General features: G+C 32.4%; 1 protein-coding gene across 1 annotated transcript; it reads left to right on the top strand.

Annotated features, from left to right (window-relative positions):
* Window positions 1–727: 727 nt before the first annotated feature.
* Window positions 728–21,629, top strand: LOC124538618 (enolase-phosphatase E1). Its single transcript, XM_047115733.1, has 7 exons — window positions 728–987; window positions 11,910–12,065; window positions 13,371–13,513; window positions 14,585–14,844; window positions 15,185–15,336; window positions 17,897–19,401; window positions 19,819–21,629. The coding sequence occupies exons 1-6, from the start codon at window positions 889–891 to the stop codon at window positions 19,394–19,396; spliced, it is 2,310 nt and encodes a 769-aa protein (XP_046971689.1). The 5' UTR covers window positions 728–888; the 3' UTR covers window positions 19,397–19,401; window positions 19,819–21,629.
* Window positions 21,630–22,031: the final 402 nt, after the last annotated feature.

Genomic DNA, 22,031 nt, shown 5'->3' with positions numbered 1-22,031 from the left:
AATGGTGTATTATTTTTCTTTTGTTTTAAAAATATTTATATGTAAACATTATCACTGATCCTGCTAAATGAACGAACTTTTATTCATTTATATTAGGTATCCTACATATAAGAAAATTAAGAAGATTTATTATATGTATTCCTTTTATTTCCACTAGACTTAACTAGAAAAAAATAATTAATCCAATACTAATCTCAATTATGATGATCAATGATCAATTAATATTGGACTTTACCCCTCATAAAACATGTCATATACATGTATGCACATGAGCCTTATACTCTTAGATTAACTCTTGAAAGAAAGCCTAAATTAAACAACTATATCTTTGAATAATATATTTAAATATAAATGAGAGAAGACACTTGTAAGATTTGACTTTATTCTATGCTTTTAATAAGACAAAAACAAACTATTTATGTATTGAAACTAATTCATGTCTTTAATTGGACTTACTACTAGTAAATATAATAATATGTGTTAAGTCATTTTGAATGTTCCATTTCAAAAACTCGAAAGCGGTATATTTTTAGTGATTTCCATATTAAAAGTGACTACTTAAAATGATGTACAGTCTTGCACCAACCTGTAATTACTGGCAATATCAGATAAGCAATGTCTAAGTTGGATGCATTGATATTAGCTACATCCTTCCGCTCTTTTATCTCAGTCTCTCTTTTGATAAACGCATGCATCCCGCTCTCTCCCGCTCCCGGCCAGCACCCGCGCGCCCTTCAGTACGCCGTGCCGCCGTGCTCTCGTGTCTCGTTCAATCAATGCTTTTTTTCTGTGGTGTGGGGTAGTTGTGTGGCGTGGAAGAAATTCTAGTCAAGTAAAAATAGAAAATAGTAACGAAAGTACGCCTGATAAAGGTAGTGCTGAGTAGAAATGGCTAATGAGAATAAAGAAATAGGTGACATCGTAAAGAAATGCAAAATCTTGCTTTTAGACATCGAGGGAACAACAACATCGATCAGCTTTGTTAAGGTAGGTCTAAATAATTTACCGGCCGGTGTTTTGTGTTAACACGTGATAATTTTATATCTTTTCTGTTATTAAACGGCAATAACTAATTGCGATACGTGTATTACGTGCCAACTATATTATCTACCTAAATTCCTAGGTTTTGTCATTGACTGAGAAATGCAAAATGGTCGCGTTTTCGGATTCGCAACATGGAGGACAAATTCAAAATGGTACCTCTTTTATTCATCAATTCAATTGATACATAGTATTGGTGTCCTTGTGTTAAAAAAACGTGGTGGACATCATTTTATATAACTGATAATTTTAATTTCTACTATTAATTAATATTTATAAAGATTTAATCATATTTAATGGTACACAAAATCCTTATTAAGAAACATTTACTTATTTAAGTAATATATCAGTTTTTTTAATAAACGTGTATGATAAAATTACAGTCAACGCCTACCGGCATAAACAGCTGTTCGGCGCAGCTGGCTGGTAAAAAAATGTGGAACAGTTAACTGTCCTCTTCAAGCGAACGTCAGGTTAAGAGAGCTGTCTCTCTTGCACTCGTCATACTAGTAGTAAATCAAGACTGAGACAAAAAAGTAATTGACGTTTTGTTATTTGGACTGTTGTTACATTATGATTTCTGACTTTAATGAAAATAGTGTACATAATACAACTCTTTATGTCTCAGACACATTTTTTTTTATTAATAATATCTGGAGAGCCAAAGAATAATTTTATTATTATTACATACGGATTACCCTAACCCCGTCAGCAACAAGCGTCTTTGTTGTAATATAGCCCTTATTATCATACTAATAAAGGACATATTTAAATGTATTACAGACAGTATATGATTATATTGGACTGTTCCGCCGAAAGCGAAATTCCGGCGCGTGGTTAGGCAGGGTCCAGTTTTTATACAATACCTACTTTATAAATGAAATACTATTTGCGTATGTATGGTGATCTTTTTGACATGCAAAAATTTCGGACTTTTAATTAAATAGTTATTGTTATGGTACACAAAGTTATGTTAACTTAGTAGCCTTTTGTAATGTATGTTAGTTGAAAACATGTTATAGCTTAATTTCAACTTAACTTTAAACGTTTATCATGTAACTCAATTCCAAGCTCGTAGTAAACTGATAAAGTTAGACAATTTCGATATTCCGCATCATTTTTGAGACTACGAAAGTCGAACAGCTGATCCGTCTTTCAATTTTCAATAACCTGTCAATCTGACGTTTACAAACTTAGATCGACTTTTTATCGTCAAGTTGAATAAATGACGTCAACAGCAAAAACTCGAAAGTAAATTTTGTGTCTCGTTTTTTTTTTCCCATACTTATTATGAAACAGCTGATGTGTGCAAATATCGTGGTGGGAGTTTTTTTAATTTCCTTTGGAACTCTTATTTAGATAGAACACACTGGTATCATTATAAAATAATAAAATTGTTTTCTTTTAACATTTTACGTTTATATACTGGCATTTTAGAAAATATTAAAATATCCGATACTTATAAACTTATCCTTAATGCGCCTTGCAATTTTTTACAACAAAGAAACATTATACCACTAATATATGCAATTATAATGCGATTTTAAAAGGGAGACTAAACCAAAAAGAATAAAAGTTAACTTAAAACTATGTGGCTCTTGGTTTTATTAATATTTTAAAAATAAATTGATATATAAGTTATAAATACACTTAAACTTAATACATACATAGACTTGATATTTCATAGAGCTATTCGTTTTTTTTTTTTATATTGCTAAAAAATATAAGAATAAACTATTAATTCGATTGTCAGTCCCTTTGCGTACGTCGCAAAGGTAAATTCATGGAAAATACGTGATCATTATTATTTGACATGATTGTGGTAATAATTAAAAAGTCTCGACTTTTGTTATAAACACTATAATTGGAGCATATAGTCGTAACGCTCGAGAACAAAGTGGCTATCCCTGCCCGGGGCCGGTCGGCTGTCGGCTGTCGGCTAGGCGGGCTATCCGGTTTGGACAGCGATTCGTAGTTCGTTCACCCATTATGCCGCATCGTAGACTTGAGTTTCACTAGCGTATCACGTTATGCTAAACGACAGAGTTGCTTTTCATACCCCTATACCTACACCAATTTATATAAATAAAGACTACTTTTTTGCGTTATGCAGGTAAATCGGTTTTGTTAACTGAATTGTAGATTTGATGATTTCTCCAAAGGTCAATGTGGCCGTTCGCAAGGAGACTAGAGAATTGAGTAGGTGCACAATTGTCAATCATTGTTTTAATTCGCCAATCTGATAAGGCGTCATTAAGTCCAGGAATTATGATAATTAACATTTACCACTTTTCAAACTCCGTGCTTACAGCGAAAATTTATTGGCAGAAATACCCTCATTGGGTATTATTGTCACGACCTGATATTTGAACTCAAGACCTTGAATTTAAAACCTTATAAGCAAGAAATGAATTATTGAGACAGTAAATATTTGGTCCGTCTTCCCTCTAGTACCACTATGCTATGTACAATAACTTCATGCTTTGTTCCATTAATACATGTACATCCTATATGTTCCAACCAAGAACCTAAACGCTTTACCCCAAATTCTGTAATGACGGTCGTAACTTGTATGATGAAATGGAATATCTAACATCAAATTTCGCCAAAAAATAAACAAATTATAGGTTTGGTTTTGTAATTTGTCTTAAGTTAATGTCTACTGGTCAATAATTATTAACTTTCAAGAATTTAGCATGAGCTTCAAGATCAATATAAAATCGATGTTAAAAAATAAGGTTCGACGTTTTAATCATCTTTAATATTCTGTTAGTTCAAAGAGAATGTTCAACCTTTTAAATGAGCGATGTCTGGTCTGACAGACACCGCGTGGCCGTTCGATCTTTAAATTTTCGCAATGAAAGTCTCGTAACCCTGTGTCACTTTTCCTTTCTTTATTTTTTCCTGTAATATCAACTTATTCCTATAGAGGGAGGAGATTGTATGTTAAGAAAGTCTTGATCGGATTCCTTGTACATTATGTTAATTATTATTTTAATTGACTAGTGATAGAAGTTTATGCAAAAACTTTTTAGCGAAAAAGTTTTTGCATAAACACGATTATCTATTTCTATGTTTCGATTTGATAGGCGACTAAGTCAATAAGCACATATCACTCGAAACGTCTTCGTTTAATATTTGGCGATTTTTTGACGGTGTAAGGAATGGTTAATATTTTTTTATTGCGCTCATGTCTATACATATCACGTTCGAATCCGGTAAACCACATTTATTTGTTAATTATTCAAGGATTTAAAGTTGTTAATACCCTTGTATATGACACGAAAAATATTCAAACACATTCCACTAGGAAAAATTTTTGAAAGTCACTCTGACGAATTGTCTTTTTACAGAACTACTAGGACCATTATATGTTATGAGTATAATTTTAAGAAATGAATTTATAATATTAGTGTTATTATTATTTATTGGATGGTAGGATTTTGTGTAAGCTCGTCTGGGTAGGTACCACGCACTCGACACACATTCAATCACTAAACAGCAATACTGAGGGCTGTGTTCCTTATTCAGTCGTTATCAGTATACTGATCTACTATTTATATATAATAATACAAATTCGAAAGTGTGTGTAATGGTTTTTGTCGGAAATTGCACACGAGTGATACCGCGAGTACAATACTTTACCAGAAATTTTAATATAACGCGAGTTGTAATAATGTTAGAAATATCTGCATGTATATTAACGTTTGATGAGACATCTCGTATACTTTTATCGTAGCATAAAAAATGTGATCTCAATTCAGATGATAATGAAAACAATTTAATTGGAAGAAAGTTGGCAAAGCTTAATATTCGAATAAATGATAAGTTATTTGACAATATAGTATAGTAAAGGGATTTTCCTTAATAAGCAGACGCAATTGGGGTAACATATACATAAAGCATACCAAACTGTACCAATGTGAACATACAACAACAACAAAAGCCTGTAATTTCCCACTGTTGGGCTAAAGGCCTCCTCTCCCTTGGAGAAGGTTTGGAACATATTCCACCACGCTGTTCCAATGCGGGTTGGTGGAATACACATGTGGCAGAATTTCTATGAAAGTTGTCACATGCAGGTTTCCTCACGATTTTTCCTTCACCGCCGAGTACGAGATGATTTATAAAGACAAATTAAGCACATGAATCAGCGGTGCTTGCCTGGGTTTGAACCCGCAATCGTCGGTTAAGATGCACGCGTTCTAACGCGTGCATCTAGACGAGTCGAGATGGCCCAGTGGTTAGAACCACTGGGCCATCTCGACTCTGTGTACATACATACATAATATATTTGACGACCTCCGTGGTCGAGTGGTGAGTACACCGGTTTTCATGGGTACGCCACTCCGAGGCTCCGGGTTCGATTCCCGGCCGAGTCGATGTAGATTATAATTAGAATTCTATGTTATCTTGGGTCTGGGTGTCTGTGGTACCGTCGTTACTTCTGATTTTCCATAACACAAGTGCTTTAGCTACTTACATTGGGATCAGAGTAATGTGTGTGATGTTGTCTCATATTTATTTATTTATATACCTATAAAAGACTGCTAAAACTTACTTCGTTTTCTTTGTCCATCATGATGTATGATGTATGTAAGATACTGGTTTTTTTATTGAAATGTATTGTTTTGGGCAAACATTTGCTTGGAAAGGTTAAAAAAAGTGAATGCATATTCTATTCGTATATCGGTTTCTCTATTTGTATCAATAAACCCATCAGGTGTGACTCGGCCTAGCGTGAACAAATTTCTCTTGTTACTCGATACAAATATTTCATTATAATCGTGTAATCAAACAATTATTTGAAGATCGTGTGTTAAGTTTAAAGCGACTTTACTTATTCTTAATTCTCCCTTCGCTATTATTCCACCATAAATAATAATCTGTGTTGCCATGTTCTGGTTTGAAGGGTAGTGTCACACAATACTGCTTTGTATTGAATGGCGAATGTCCGGGTCACAATGAAATAAATTAATGGGTTTTCTGTCAATAAATTCAAGGACAGTACAAGAAACGGTAGCCGTCTGTAAATAGAAGTTGGTTGTCTACACATACGTAAAGCCGTTGGTGGTGAACTATCTCCTATTGTGACGAATTGAGGTTTCATTTGGACTATAATATAGAATATAGTTCCGTAACTAAGTTATTCCGTATAACGAATGCATCTCAATTTTATTCATCAAATTTAACTGGTACTGTTTCAATTGACCATCAATAAGAAATTAAATGACTTCTATATTGAATAAAGATATTTGAGTTTGAAACCGTAATGATGTTGGTTTGTTTATTGAAAAATGGGTTTCCACAATAACAAAAACAAATTATCGCAAGGATTTAGTTTTTCTTTTAAGAAGATGTATTGAATCCACGAGCCCCCCCTTATTACAGAATCTAATTGGAATTGTATCGATATTGTTAGGGTTTATAAATTATCTTGCGGAACATTTTCCATTCTTTTGAAACAGGTGTCCTATTTGGCCACTGTTGTCGGCATATGATTTTTCGCATTCACAGCTTCTAAACTATCCCCTCAATGGGTTTAAGATCCGGGCTACGTGCTTCTCAATTCATAGTATAGTTCGACACAATTTAGATGTAGCATCGGCAAATTCAATAAAACCGATTATTCCCGATTCACGCAACCAATAGAAATAGCTCCCTATCCCGCCATTCGATGCTATTCGTTGCTAAAGATTGTCGCGTCAGATCAACCCGAGAAAGCAAGTGCATATTGTAAATCGACGTGTCATTGACGAATTTATTAGTTCATATGATATTACAAGTTATTACGTTTGTGTAAAGATCATATTCAAATAACAAATAAATATTGATAATTTGGGATAGCGTACTTAATTCGGATGTGATCGCCTTTACGAATTTTGCCGATGTTACATCTAAGTTGTGTTGTACTATACGTATCCCATCCTTTATTGTCGTCGACTATTATATTCGATTGGGTCGACTATTACCTTGCATTACAGTATCATTTTCAAAAACAAACTCTGTTTCAAAACATCTATTATTTCACTATCCTTTCAATGATCTCGACGAATCATGTCGACAAAGACAAATTTCGTTTGCCCGATTAGTGAAATGTCACTCCACACCTTACACTTACAATTCGACTGTCTGTACTATTTCAACAAGTTTTATACTCATCGGTGTAAAATATGGAAAGTCCAATCTCAATATTCACGCGCAAATTTTAAACTAACTTGTCTGTGTATATAGGCAGTATTGGCATTATAATTGAAATGGCAAAAAAAAAAAACAAAAATTAAAATTCGCACTTCAGACGAATTGGAGACAATACATACGTTTTATTTTCCAATTGTGCCGTTCTATTTCTAAATTGTATTTTATTTTTTATGAGTAATGGACAGTCTCGACATTTTCATTTCGTTTAATCTAAAAAGTTGGAATACTTATTAAAATATTAATTTAAAATTAACTGCTAGTAATTAGTAAGTAAATCCCAAAACTTTGATGTAGTTTATGAGTCTGTCTGTATAGTTACTGACAAATTTGGTTTTAACGATCATAGAGGTTACACCAAAAATCCTATTTTATCTCTAAGGTATTTCGTTAAATGTGATTGATTATACACGACAAAAACTGAATCAAATTCTCAGATTACAACAACAACAACTACAACAACAACAGCAGCAGCCTGTAAATTCCCACTGCTGGGCTAAAGGCCTCCGCTCCCTTTGAGGACAAGGTTTGGAACATATTCTACCACGCTGTTCCAATGCGGGTTGGTGGAATACACATGTGGCAGAATTTCTATGAAATGTGTCACATGCAGGTTTTCTCACGATGTTTTCCTTCACCGCTGAGCATGAGATGAATTATAAAGACAAATTAAGCACATGAATCAGCGATGCTTGCCTGGGTTTGAACCTGCAATCATCGGTTAAAATGCACGCGTTCTAACCACTGGGCCATCTCGACTCTCAGACTACATTTTACGGTTATCTTGAAACCTTCCAAATTCAAAAAGAACAATATAATTATTATCATTGTTCAAAAACTATAGATATTAAACATATTAAACGTTTACAATAACTAATTTTGATTATTTTGACTTATTTCACTATCGTTTCATATAATAGGTTTTAGAAGGCTATCAAAGAATTCTATTGAAAAAGGTCATCAGTGAGTTAATCGCGTTACATCATGTTACTGAGAGTTGACCGCTTCATTGTGCTACCATCGTTCGACTTCTGTTTGGTTTTGATATTCGTCCATGATAATGGAAGTATTTATAAAAGTGACAGTACACTCAGAAAAGGAAGATGATATTAAATAGCTGTATTCGTTGAGTCGAGATGGCCCAGCGGTTAGAACGCGTGCATCTTAACCGATGAATGCGGGTTCAAACCCAGTCAAGCACCGCTGATTCATGTGCTTAATTTGTCTTTATTATTCATCTTGTGCTCAGCGGTTAAGGAAAACATCATGAGGAAACCTGCATGTGACAAATTTCATAAAAATTCTGCCACATGTGCGTTCCACCAACCCGCATTGGAACAGCGTGGTGGAATATGTTCCAAAAACATTCTCCTCAAAGGGAGAGGAGGCCTTTAGCCCAGCAGTGGGAATTTACAGGCTGTTGTTGTATTCGTATTCTATGTAGTGTAAAGGAAGTGAATGTAAAATGTAAGAAGTCTTGAGTCTCGTGAACAAGACATTCGTAGATAATGACGAAATATCGAGCTCCATCGAATTAAAAAAAGAACATGGGCATCCCGTTCTTAATAAATGTAACAATAAAAATAACCATGTTAATTTGATATTTTATATAAAACGTAAGAAATGAAGATAATACGTATGTATTGTAAGTACAGTATCTTTTAAAAATATTGTGTGTGTGTTGTATAAAATGTCCTATAATGGACAGGTAAAAGAGTCACCTGATGTTAAAGGATCATCACTAGCCAGTAATCATCTAATAGCCATAGAAATTGGTATTGTAAGAAATTTTAATGGTTCCTCATATCACAGATGCGCCCCCAACCTAGTAAACTGATATATTACATATATCGCTCGTGCTTGTTAACTTGAACTATAGTACTGAGAAAGCTGTTTGGCGGTTAGAATATACGATGAGTGGGCAGTATCTACACAGGAGAATACGCACAAAGCTCTACCACCAACTGAATACCTATCACCATATATAATTAAATATACTAATTATGGATTTTTAAATAAGTGCAAATATTAATTACGCGTCGAGATGGATCTTCTATTCAGGAGATGTAACAATTAACTAAAACTTAATAAGGTCTAACATGTTCTAATCACTGGGCCGAGATGGCCCAGTGATTAGAACATGTGCATCTTAACCGATGATTTTGGGTTCAAACCTAGGCAAGCATCACTATATATATGTGCTTAATTTGTGTTTATAATTCATCTCGTGCTCGGCTGTGAAGGAAAACATCGCGAGGAAACCTGCATGTGTCTAATTTCATTGAAATTCTGCCACATGTGCATTCCACCAACCCGCATTGGAACAGCGTGGTGTAATATGTTCCAAGCCCTCTCCTTAATGAGAGAGGTGGCCACTAGCCCAGCAGTGGGAAATTTACAGGCTGTTACTTTATTTTAAACAGTATATCCCGTAATGAAAGCCAGACCATGCAAATACCATTATTTTTTCACGACCTTTATTTATTTTTTTGAATTATTCCGAGCTTAACCGTAAACACATAGCTAAGAAATTCCTCCAAATGTTCCGCTGCTGAGCTAAAGTTTCTGCTCTGGAGCTTATTCCACCACCAACGCAGACTGACAGACAATACATACCTATGTGTAAATTTTCATCCACATCATACTTGTTTCGTCGCGATGGTGACCGCTGTGCTTTCGTACGTGTGTATGTAATTGAACTCCTAAGCGGTCCAACAGCTTTCGATTTCGCTTATATTTTTGTATTTTTAGTGAGTGGATAGTTGATTGGTTCTGGTAGGTAGCACTGCAATATGTAAGGGGCTGCTTGTAATTTACTTGTCCAGATGTGTATCCAGAGATTTGACCTCGCAATCATTTGACCACCAACAAAAATACGTTAACCATAAAATCAAATATACAAGTGATTGAGACTTTAAAGTTGTCACAAGTTGATACCACATTAACTACTTAATATAAATATTTCACATATAAGTGCCACATTTTCTTGTTAACGTCAAAATTATACCACCGGTTCGGAAGAAACACCTCAAAATATCTAAGAAGAGGTGATAAAACAAACTTAGCATGAACATAAAACAGGGCTCATCATTGAAGTAGACTTTAATTTTCAATGAAACAAGTAAACAGTATTTTGTCCCGATAGCATTCTCTTTTCTTTTATATAAGTGTTATCTGCCTCTAATGGATTACATATTGTTACGTGATGCCTATATATGTGAACGTCAAAGGTGAACAGTCGTATACAGCAACCTTTTGTTTTGAAGTTTTTATGGTTTGAGATCTGTTTGAATGAACGCACTGGCTTTCAAATACAGAATCCAAATCTGAATCCAATGAAGTACGTATCGACTCCAGCTAGAAAAAATTGTCTCATCCCGATGTTCGTTCAGAGCGGAATCATCATCTTCCTCATCATCCTCCTGCCCTTATCCCAATTTTATTTAGAGTCAGCATGAAGTATGAAAGAAGAAGACATGCTCCTTTTCAAACTTCTGAGTCGGACGTCATCTCACAATTATCATTCTTTCTAACCATATCATCTTTCATCATTCTAACTTTCACACAATCCATCCATCGTATCTTTTGTCGTCCATGCTCTAGACATTCCGTACAACATAGTCCACGTTCCTTTTCATAATAATCAAAGCGAAAAGATATGATAAATAAAAGTGACTTGTAGCAGTAATTCCGGGGATAGCAAAAGCAACAGATACAACTAATTAATTATTGCATCTATTAATGTTTAAATTTTCTACTAATAAACTATTTCATTATTTAATATTAGATAATATCATTTTGATAGTAGTTTTCGAGGAAAATATGTAATACTAGCTTTGCCGGCGAACTTGTACGCGTTTGAATTTAACAAAAAAAATATTGTTGCCAAAGTTACTCCTTATTATATCATTTATCTGCCAGTAAAAGTTCCATCAAAATCGGTCCAGCCTTTCTAGAGATGAGTCGGAACAAACAGACAGACTTACAGACAAAAATTGTAAAAACTGTCATTTTGGTATATGTACCGTGTATACATATTACATACACGCATTGAGTAAAAAAAGGCCTATTTTAATATTAATAACAGACACTCTAATTTTATTATATGTATAGAATAATAATTGTATGTGATCTTCATGTCTTTTGGTTGCTAATCGTATCTGTTTTGTTTACATTTAAAAATTTAAAACATTAGCATTGTAAATAATAAATGGATTTTAATATAAATCTCAGGTATTATTATGATCTGATATGAAACATGTATACCGAATACTTTTTTCCCAAAACCCTGATACTAAAACAACCCTTCTTATTTTTATATGTAATAAAGAAATAATGAGGATTTAGTATTGAAAATACAGGCGAATTGATAACCTCCTCCTTTTGGAAGTCGGTTGAAAAGTCGTCTTTGTCTTTTACGCTTGATACCGAACAACCAGTTAAGCCTTGAACTTTACTTGCGTCGAGAAAGAAATAAAAACAGTGTTTAGTTAATTGAATGTCTCAATATGCGGTTATGCGTTTATATTAAAACTATATTTTATTTTTTTTTATATTTGAACGATAGACGACTCGCTTTTGAGTCATATATTAAATTGATATTTATAGACGCAAAAAATATACGCAAAAATTAGTAGTAGTAAGTAGCTTAAATAATTTCCTTTTTGCAGGACAAGCTTTTCCCGTATGCAGAGGAAAACGTTAAGCAATTTTTGGAGAGCGAATGGGAGAACGGAGATGTGAAGGAGGTAGTGACTGCGCTTCGAAAACTGGCGCTTGAGGACAAGGAGAAAAGCGTCGAAGGACTCGTCCCTATTCCTGGAGAGGTGAGATTTATTTTGTACCTCCCAATGTTATAATATTTTGACTGTGGCCTAAAGACTACCACGTGAGGACCGTTGGTTTATATTAAGACTGCTTTTATATTAACTAAAATTGGCCCGTTATACCCACAACTTGATGCATGGTAATTGGTAATATTGTGCATTGTCCAATACAAATCAATCAATTGAAAGTAGCTACAGTACAAATGATAACGGTGTGGGAATGATTGTAAGAATGAGAATTTTCAGTTCCTACTGAACCGCCTTTATCGATATGTAAGAAAAATATACCAGTTTACTGTATACTGTGTGTGACAGTGGAAGCAATAACACAGGTGTTTTTTTTGCATTATTCTCAGGTTCACGTGGTAAGGTCACGTGTAAACGGAACCCTTTGTTCCCTGTACAATTGAACCTTGCTTGGAATATAGATGAAAATTATTTTGTACATAATTATGAGTAAAATATATTTCTGTTTTCGTATTAACTTAGTTCTATTTCATAAAATTAATGTATTTCTGTTTAAAAATTTCAAAGTATTTTATCGCTGTTTTCTTCTCAGAAATGTCATCATGTGTGTATTCACATACAGCCAGTTCGAATGGAAGTAGCAAAAACCAGCTACACTCTTTAGATCTACGTATTTCCACTTAATCACTTATTTACACTTTAATTTTGATTTTGAAATTCCAATAATGGTTTCGTCGATGTTCAAAACGCCAATTTTTCGCAAATCCATAGTGAATATCATATCATATCTATACATAAATAGAATTGGAGTCTCTGTAATCTTAAAATAACCACAGTGAATATCATGGATTAATAAAGCTCTCGACTGATGATATCAGTTCAATATTCTGTCAAATATTGTTTATTTAGCTTTTTTCTTCTTTTGTATTTTTTAACTTGGTAAATTTGAAGACTCAGCATGTTGTAGCTTTATCTAACAAAGCCAGATTAAGCATTAAGCTTTGACCATAAATAACATAATGAGGACAAACTCTATAAATAAAGGCCAAAAAAATGAAACAATCAAAGTTTAGTAGTTTTAAAAATATTATATTAACTTGACATTTATTTGAGATCCTGATGATTTATATCAAATAGTTAAAAATTTACAAGATTCTAAATAAAAAAAATTCTCGAAAGTCATCATCTGTTTTAGTAAGTCATAATAATAATTAATTAAACTTTGAATGAAAAGATAATATATTATTTGATAAAGACATTGCCATGAATTTATGTGTTAATAGTTGTTTCACATGTATTTATTTTATTACTAATATTAGGAAATAAAATATATTTCAGGATGCATCGAAAGAAGATCAAATCGAGGGTTTGGTCAAGAATGTAAAGTGGCAGATGTCATCTGACCGAAAGGTGGGCCCCCTCAAGCAATTGCAAGGCCTTATTTGGAAGCAGGGCTATGACAAGGGAGATATAAAGGGCCAGTAAGTAACTAAAATTCTACATTATGTCCAAGACAATACTTATCTATACATAAATAGAATTGGAGTGTCTGTAATATTAAAATAACCAGTTTTTACTAATTGCATATGTATGTATAAAGGCTACATATACAAAAAAAAATATTTTCTACATTTGTCTGTCTGATTGTTTATTCATCTAATCTCTGGAACCGATGATTCGTTTTTGGCGGAATTTCACTGGTCTATATCTAATTTAACAAGGAGTAGTCCAGTCCAGTCCAGTACAAATACTGTCCAGTAACGCGCCCAGCCCTCGCGCATGCCATCACTTGATGTTGGGTACCTCCCAAACAAATAATGCCAAATACAGAATAAGTTATAGTAAAATCTGTGAATGGAACCTTTTTTGTTAAATTTAAACGCGTAAGAAGTTGCGAGCACAGCTACTAAAATAATAAAGTGTGGTCTTCGAAATGTTCTTGATTATTATTATTAGGAAATTTGACTATTCAAAATATCAATTTATATTTTAATTTGTATCTTCATTGTGTAATTGTTGCAATTATTGTTAGTTAAATGAATTTGCCTGTGGATTTGCCGAGTGGATTATTCATGTATAACTACAATTAATGATTACTATTAAACAAGTAAACATTCTTAGATAAAATTTTAGAGGTTAAGAGTTCATATGGCAAGGCTATGAACGAAAATAGTAACCTATTACATAAACTTCCTATTTACAATATTTTATCTTCCTTATATTTTTATGTCATTGATTTAAATTAAAATAGTTTATTTAATATAGAAATATTACACTTGAAATTTTTTTTTGGAAGAAATCTTAAAAGTTTAGACAAACAAATAAAAACAATCCACATATTAAAAATAGCCCCTGGGTTAATATTTAATGCATCAACTGCATTGTAAAAAACATTGTTTAAAACTTGAGGTTTATTAAGTGTCCCATAATTTTAGTTATAAGTAATACAGTGTTATCTTAAAATATTTGTAAAATATATTTCATTTTAGCTATCTTATCAACTTTTAAAACTGAATGAAACTTTAATTCTTGAAAATATTGCTTATTTACAGTGTATACGATGATGTATCTTCAGCACTTGAGCAGTGGCACTCTGTGGATGGACAAAAGATCTACATATATTCTTCTGGTTCAGTCCAAGCTCAGAAACTTTTGTTTGGACAATCACTAGCCGGTGACTTGCTGAAATACATTGATGGTCACTTTGACACTGCTGTCGGAGCTAAACAAGAATCGGCCAGCTACACTTCTATTGTTGAGAAAGTGGGCTGTGATGCTACCGATATTCTATTCCTCACTGATATTGATAAAGGTAAGCAAAAGACGTTTTTAAATTAATTTAATAGAATATTGAAATAAAACTAGCCATAACGGATTTGAATCGCGTATATTAATTATTTTTAACATCCCGACGTTTCGAGCACTTTACAGCGTTCGTGGTCACGGGTAGACTTAATATACGCGATTCAAATCCGTTATAGCTAGTTTTATTTCAATGTGTAATCGCGAAAATTTAAGACAACATTAATAAAATATGTTCAACTTTTTAAAATCTCCGGCAGAATTTTAACTTAAGAATTTCATATAAGAAATGTTATGTGCTATATGATTTATAATATTTGCTTACATTTTTTTTAAATAAATAATTACAGAAGCTGAAGCGGCGAAAAGCGCTGGATTATGCGTGGCGCTCGTCAGCCGAGAAGGCAATGCTCCTTTAAGCACAGAGGCTACAGAGGCCTTTGCAGTGATCCACTCCTTCACACAACTGTCCGTCTCCAACAAGCGCAAGACAGATCCTCAGGTGCTACCCCGATGATGTTAAGATGTTATTCACAGTAGCCAGCTTGCATGCACTATGTATTTTATATGTTTATATCGGGAATGGAGGTTAGTATAAAGCTTGTGAATCTTAAGGTTGTGGTTGCATTATGTTATATGAGATATTGGTTGGTTGTAGTAGTTAGAATTTTATTTTGCGATTACTCACAGTGTACTGACAATACTAGAAACAATATATGTTAAAAAAAGTTTATACCCTGTTCACTTTAAGGAAAATATTTAAAAACATCAATGGCTGAAATACTTATGTTAACTCTTTATTAAATTTTATAAAATTTACATATGTAGCATTGTAAGAAGTTAATATTTTTCTATTATATATAATGTACTATAATAACATATTGTTTCTATGTGATAGCTTTTTTTTTTGAGTAATTTATAAGGTTCAATTAGTTTATTTATACTATATTTTAAAAACAATCTGCATATACTTCTCTTAAAAAGAGCAATATCGTAAATAAAATTGAATATATGGTTATTTTATTTATTCTAAAGTGAACAGTGTATGGTAAGTGTTAAATAAAAAAAGCTTGTTTTTTAAGCTGCTATATATTTTAATACATTGCAATATTATTGTGTTAACTAAATAAATATAATTATAAAACATCTTTCCGTAACAAGATTGAAACATGATAAATATTAAGTATAATGCTAACTGCATTATTTCCAGTGAGAGAATTACCACAGATAACAGTTTTAGTAATAATAAAAATAATTTTAATTATAAAAAAAAAAATATTTGTTTCATTTAAAATAGATATAAGCGAATTTGATTACTGTTTAATTTTAAATTACAATATGACCATGCATCATATTTATTTATTTAGTAGTTCAGACTTCCTTTTAAATTTCCCTGATTAATTGACAATAAGACACTGAAAAATAATTATACTAAAAGATCTTGGCAATACTGTACAAAGAATGTAAAAGCATTCATTTTATTTTGTGTACAATTAATTAAACCTTTGCACTTGAATAATATTGATTTACTGGTGACGGTTATGTTAATAAATTGACATCATTTATTTATTTTGTAATTGTGTATATGCTTCAGATACAAAATTTATGACTTTTCGTTTATATTATAGTTCATAAATTATTGAAATAAAACTTCATTATATCATGAGGTGTTATTAAAACTATTAGAAATTCTACAAAGTAGATTTTTTTTTTCGGAAATGTTCATAGATTTATTTTTTTGCAATTCTGTATAGTAATTAATTATAATTTGAAGACAATTTGTTGAAGTTATTTTATATATTATGGTTTAGGAAGTAGTATTGCAAGCTGTTTATATCAATAAAGCTATACAATATATAATATATAAACTAATGCATGAATAGCCTTGAGCATTGACAATGTTTTGGTATACATATATAGATTTTTTTTTACACATATAATTATACTAAATGTGTTATTTTACTCTTTATCGTACTTAAGTGTAGAGGTATAGTTAACATTATTTGCTATTCATTAGCTTCTTTCTACAATATACTATGCGCATGATATTTTTAAACTACTATGAGGATATTATAATAAAAAATATGTTCATAATTATTTTTATATGATATACCTTTTAGACTTATATGGATAAAATATTAATGATATTACAATGAAACTAAATCATCAAGTTTGCTAATGATATTTCGAATTAAAAGAATCTTCCCAGATATGTACATGCCATTGACTCCATGAGCTACTGAAATATTAACTAATTTATAATACTACTGTAATGATATGCCTATTTTTAATCAGTCATAATGCTTAGGGAGTCGCCGAACATTTCAGTATTATGAGTTCCACATTTTTCACAATAATAGGAACAAAGTCCGGTCAATGTGAGTTTAAAAATACCTCATTACAGTGCTTTCAAGTTATAAAAAAAAAAATTAAGGGTACCACTTACTATATACTTCTGAAGTTCAATGATAGCAGACTTTTAGAGCTGTAATCAATCAATGCTATAATATAAAGTCAGAATATAATGAGATTGCGATTTGAAACTATAGGTGTAACTTTTTTAAATCATGGAAACAACAAACTGGTTTTCTTGACATTCGTTTATTTAGGATAATAAATAACAGTTTCAAAAATGACATGATATCTACTAGTCCAGTCTAGTCTAGTCCAAAAGAAGCTTGTTTTAACTTTATGCACATATCTAATAGGATTTATAAAAGTCCACTGGGTGATGACTAGCTACATTCAAAAGTAGGTTTATTAGCATTGGTTTTTTTTTTTAAAACATAATGACTCAAGTTAACAAATTGGACTGAAAATGCTTTTATATCATTATTTGCAAATTCAGACAGTCAATTAGGTACTATTATCTGACTTGTCAATATTATGGTATTTGTATGATATGGGATTTCACTGTTGGAAGACAAAAACAGAGGTCCACATCAGTCAAAACACTGTCCAAACACATTTCCCCCTTTATAACTGATGTTTCTTATTGATTATCACTGAAAATGATAATATCACATATCAATTTCAAACAATGTCCTATGTTATTGTTTCAGGATGAACAACCTGCTAAAGTTCCTAAAACAGATGCAAGCTATGATGTTAAGACAGAAGCAGAGACAGCTGCTAATGATTCTGCTCTTAAGAATAAAGAAAAGGAAGAACCAGAGAAAATGGATGTTGAAGAAGAAAGCCAACCAGTAAAAGATGTTACAAAAGAAGATAAAATGAAAGATGAACCCATGCCAGTAATCATTGAAGAAGTTACGAACGATGTCGATGCCCCATTGTCCGAAATCAAACCAATTGTAACTGAAGTCAAAGAAGATAAAGTTGAGAAAAAAGAAGAATCTGAGAAAATGGAAACCGATTCTATTGAAAAGGTTGAAGAGTCTAACGAAAAGACTCAAAAAACAGAAACAGTAGAAAAAGAAAAGACTGAACCTAAGGTAACCACAAAAGAACCGGAAGAAAAGACTGATAATGAAAAAACTGATGTGCCAAAAGAAAATTCTGAAGCGAATAAAGATGATAAAGCTACACCAATTGCAAAAGATGCTACGTCTACTGTTATTACAGAAATAGAGGAAATTAGTGACAAAGAAAATATTGGTGACATGGCAGAAATTGTTGACGATATAGAACCAGTTGTTGAGGAACCTAACGCGGCGGAAGATATTGAAGATTTGCAGAATGTTGGTGAGGTTTTAGAAAAAGAATGTGATGAAATTTTATCTAAAGTACAAGACGTTACAAATTTGGACAATATTCCACTTAAACCTTTATTAAATCCTATTGTCGAAGAATCTATGGAAACTGAAAATCTAGACTCTAATGATATTGTTGAAAGAATATTAGAGTCGGAAATAGAGCTTGAAATGAAACAGCAAGATGAGAATAATAAGAAATTAAACGATGATACTAAAGCATCGACGAAAGAAGATTCAACTATTAAAAATGATAAAAAAGATGAAAAAACCGAGACAGACAATAAAGAGAAAACAGAAAGCTCAGAAATAAAAGAAAATAAAGCTAATTCTTCGGAAACGAGTTGTGATTCAGATGAAAAAGTAGTGGAAAACAATGTTAAGATTGAAATTACTCCCGAAAAAACGGAAGCAAAAAGTAGTCCACCAGAAAAAGAACCAACTAAAGGTGCTGATGAGAAACAAAAACCCGTAATCGAGAAAAGTGTCGAGTCTTCATTAGAAGAAAAATCAAGTGATGTCAAAGTAACTGATACACAAGTAGACGCGGTTAAGGCAGAAGAAAAATCTAAAGAAAGTACAGCAGATGAGGCGCAGGTAAACGGCAAAACAAATGGTGAAGCAGATAAAGTTAATCAAAATGGAGATGCTAGCAATGACGAAGAATTAAGTTCGCGACTCTCAGTTGAAAACGTTAAAGAGGTAAATGGCTCTAACGGGGATTCTATGAAAACGGAGAACGGTCAGGAATCAAAGAAGGTGGAACCAGAAGTATCTGATATTAAAGTTAAGACAGTTACAACAGAGGAACCGCGCACTGAACTTATAGAGCAACCTACTGAGGCATAAATCGGGTAAGTTCATTTACGAAACCCACGGCTTCCTTCCGAGGTCTTTATATATTTGAGTCATCATGCTTTATCTGTTCGCAATGATATAAGCAAGTCTTCGTTTGACAGCAGGTTTTTGACTTTTAATTACATACCTACTCATTTTCTTTATGTTAAAAATTCAGTCTTCTGGTGTGTATACCGGAAGATGTACCCTTATATGTAGTAGTTTTGGGCCAAAGCACCCTAGTATCTGTAATATGACCACGGCCAGTTTGAATTTTGGACGGTGCCAAGTTTACTTGCCATTTGGGAGGCCTTGGAATATTTAAATGATGACAATTTTCTTTTTGCGTTCTATCGACTACAACGGAATGTTGTGATGAGTTATTTCATTGAATATATAAATTTGCTAAACCTAGTAAATAAAACTGTTTTCAGTGTCGGGCGAGGTGTTTTCTGGGCGTCTAAGCGTTGGCTCACATCAGACGATTGACAAGACTGAGGCTGCTCCCAGGCTGACATCACTACCTAGTTTATATGTGTATTGATAATGAACATTAAATGTACCGCGCGGTGACTGTTTTGTACATTGCCAACGCAAAGCAATACTCATAAAACGTGTAAGTGCGATAAATGATTGTATAAGTGACGCATATTTTCTACTCATGATGAATGTGAATTTGTCAATCAATGTATCCTTTTTTTGAAATATATGATGTCTATGCTTTTTAAGTTTGAAACTGTAATTAAATATTGTCATTTAATCCCATAGACCAAGTACGGTTATTATGCAATAATTTATTGAGCTTAGATATTTTATATTCATTTTACTTATCTATGGAGTATCTTACAAGATGATTGTTGATCTGTTAACCAATTTGGTGTTTTTTTTTTTGTAAAGAGCGATAGTACAATTATATATTCGTTAGAGATGGATGAAATGGTTATCGCACAATTTTCATCACATTATAATAAGCGTATGGAACATTCCTTCACAATTGATTGTTTTAAGGAAAATTAGTTAGGATGCTTTTTAGATTAATTCCTTGTATTCGTGCTCTGTTCCTGTGATGTGTGGATTCAAAGTGTTTTTGGATGATATTGTAATAATGTACGTTGGAAGATTTTATGGTCCTGATCCAATTGACATTATTATTGTAAACTATTTAAAGGTTAACGATTTTTTTATTGAAAAATTGGCCACTAATAGTACCAAAAATACGTTATGACTACATTTTAATAACTTTCTTTTTTATAAATAAATCACTAATATTTGCGCGAGTACAAGGCAGGCATTGTACAATTTTGTCACCGCATGTCGTATTTGGCTAAGGTAAGTTTTATTCCTAAGTATTAACTGTATTGTGATCTTAATTAACGTACACATTACAGAATTTTCGTATTTTTCTTACACTGCCAAAACACTTGACCGTCTCTCGTTCAACGTTGGTTTGCCTTACGCATTGTGATATTGACATGACAAGACTGTAATTAAATAAGTGATTCATTTTTGGGCTGTGTAAGTATGGTATATATAGGTGCAGGGGGGAAACGACTGAATGGGGATGGTATATTGGTTGCTGCGTCACTAAACACCACTACGGATCTGTAGAATTGTTTATTATTTCGCACAGATAATGTAAAATTGTATTTTAACTTTTTATGTATTATAAACCGCCTGTGATTTTTTTTATTTCTATTTTAATATTTATAATTGGTATGATAAATTACAATCAATAATTTAATTTTATACTGTAGATCAAAAATTGAAAGCTATCTACATGAAATGACTAGTCATGGTGTCTCAGAATCTCGAAGTACTTGTAACGTGTACGTAACATGCATATTGGTACTATTTTGTCTGTAGTGTTCAACGTAATGGATACTATATTGTTTTTAATTATAAGTTCTAAATTTATGTTCCTTTAGTTTTAAGGTCGCGGAAATGAGGTCGATTTGGCAAACTATCGTTGACTGGGAGACCAAGCTCCTTTATGTAGACTGATTTTTTACTAATATTTACTCTCAACTTCCATTCAATATCTCAAAACCAGATTTTTTTATCGATTTTATTTTTGCTGAACAGTGTCAAATTGAGATAATCGATACACGAGAGAAGCTTGAGTATTATGTAAGTTCTTCAGTTTCATAGGATACCTTGTATAAATAACAAGATTTTGAACGCGTCTGAAATGTATTAATTTGAATTATCACCACTAATGACGTTGAAATATAATGGATGTAGAATTTTTGGTTTTTTTATTTTTTGGTCCTTTCGTCGTTAATTAAAATTACTTAAGCTGTTGAATTATACAAACAGTTGACAGTTAAGGAGAGCAGCTACAACCTCGTCTATAATAATTGTTACTGTCTTATTAAAAAATATTTGATCAGATTTTGTATGTGACAGAAATTATTTTTCTTATAATGATCAAATTAATTTTAAATACCATAAAACTATTAAACTAATTGTGCAGTACATAAAAATCTTTTGTCATTTGCATTCGTTTTTTATTAACTTTATCAAAATGGTAAATCTTTAAAATTAATGTTTTTAATTCGAAATAAAATTGTTTCTATTTCTATCGAATCTTTGAAAATTGGTCGTAATTTGACAAAGTAAGCTCGGGACGTGGTCCTATGTATTGGTT

Source organism: Vanessa cardui, chromosome 20 (genome assembly GCF_905220365.1).
Source record: "Vanessa cardui chromosome 20, ilVanCard2.1, whole genome shotgun sequence".
Taxonomy (NCBI): Eukaryota; Metazoa; Arthropoda; class Insecta; order Lepidoptera; family Nymphalidae; genus Vanessa; species Vanessa cardui.
This window is presented reverse-complemented; position numbering and strand designations above follow the sequence as displayed.

Excerpts from the sequence above, each read along its gene's own strand:
- LOC124538618 (XM_047115733.1), top strand. The coding sequence starts at position 889 with ATGGCTAATGAGAATAAAGAAATAGGTGACATCGTAAAGAAATGCAAA. Across the intron at positions 12,066-13,370 it reads TCGTCCCTATTCCTGGAGAG|GATGCATCGAAAGAAGATCA; the intron begins GTGAGATTTATT and ends AATATATTTCAG. Across the intron at positions 14,845-15,184 it reads CCTCACTGATATTGATAAAG|AAGCTGAAGCGGCGAAAAGC; the intron begins GTAAGCAAAAGA and ends AAATAATTACAG.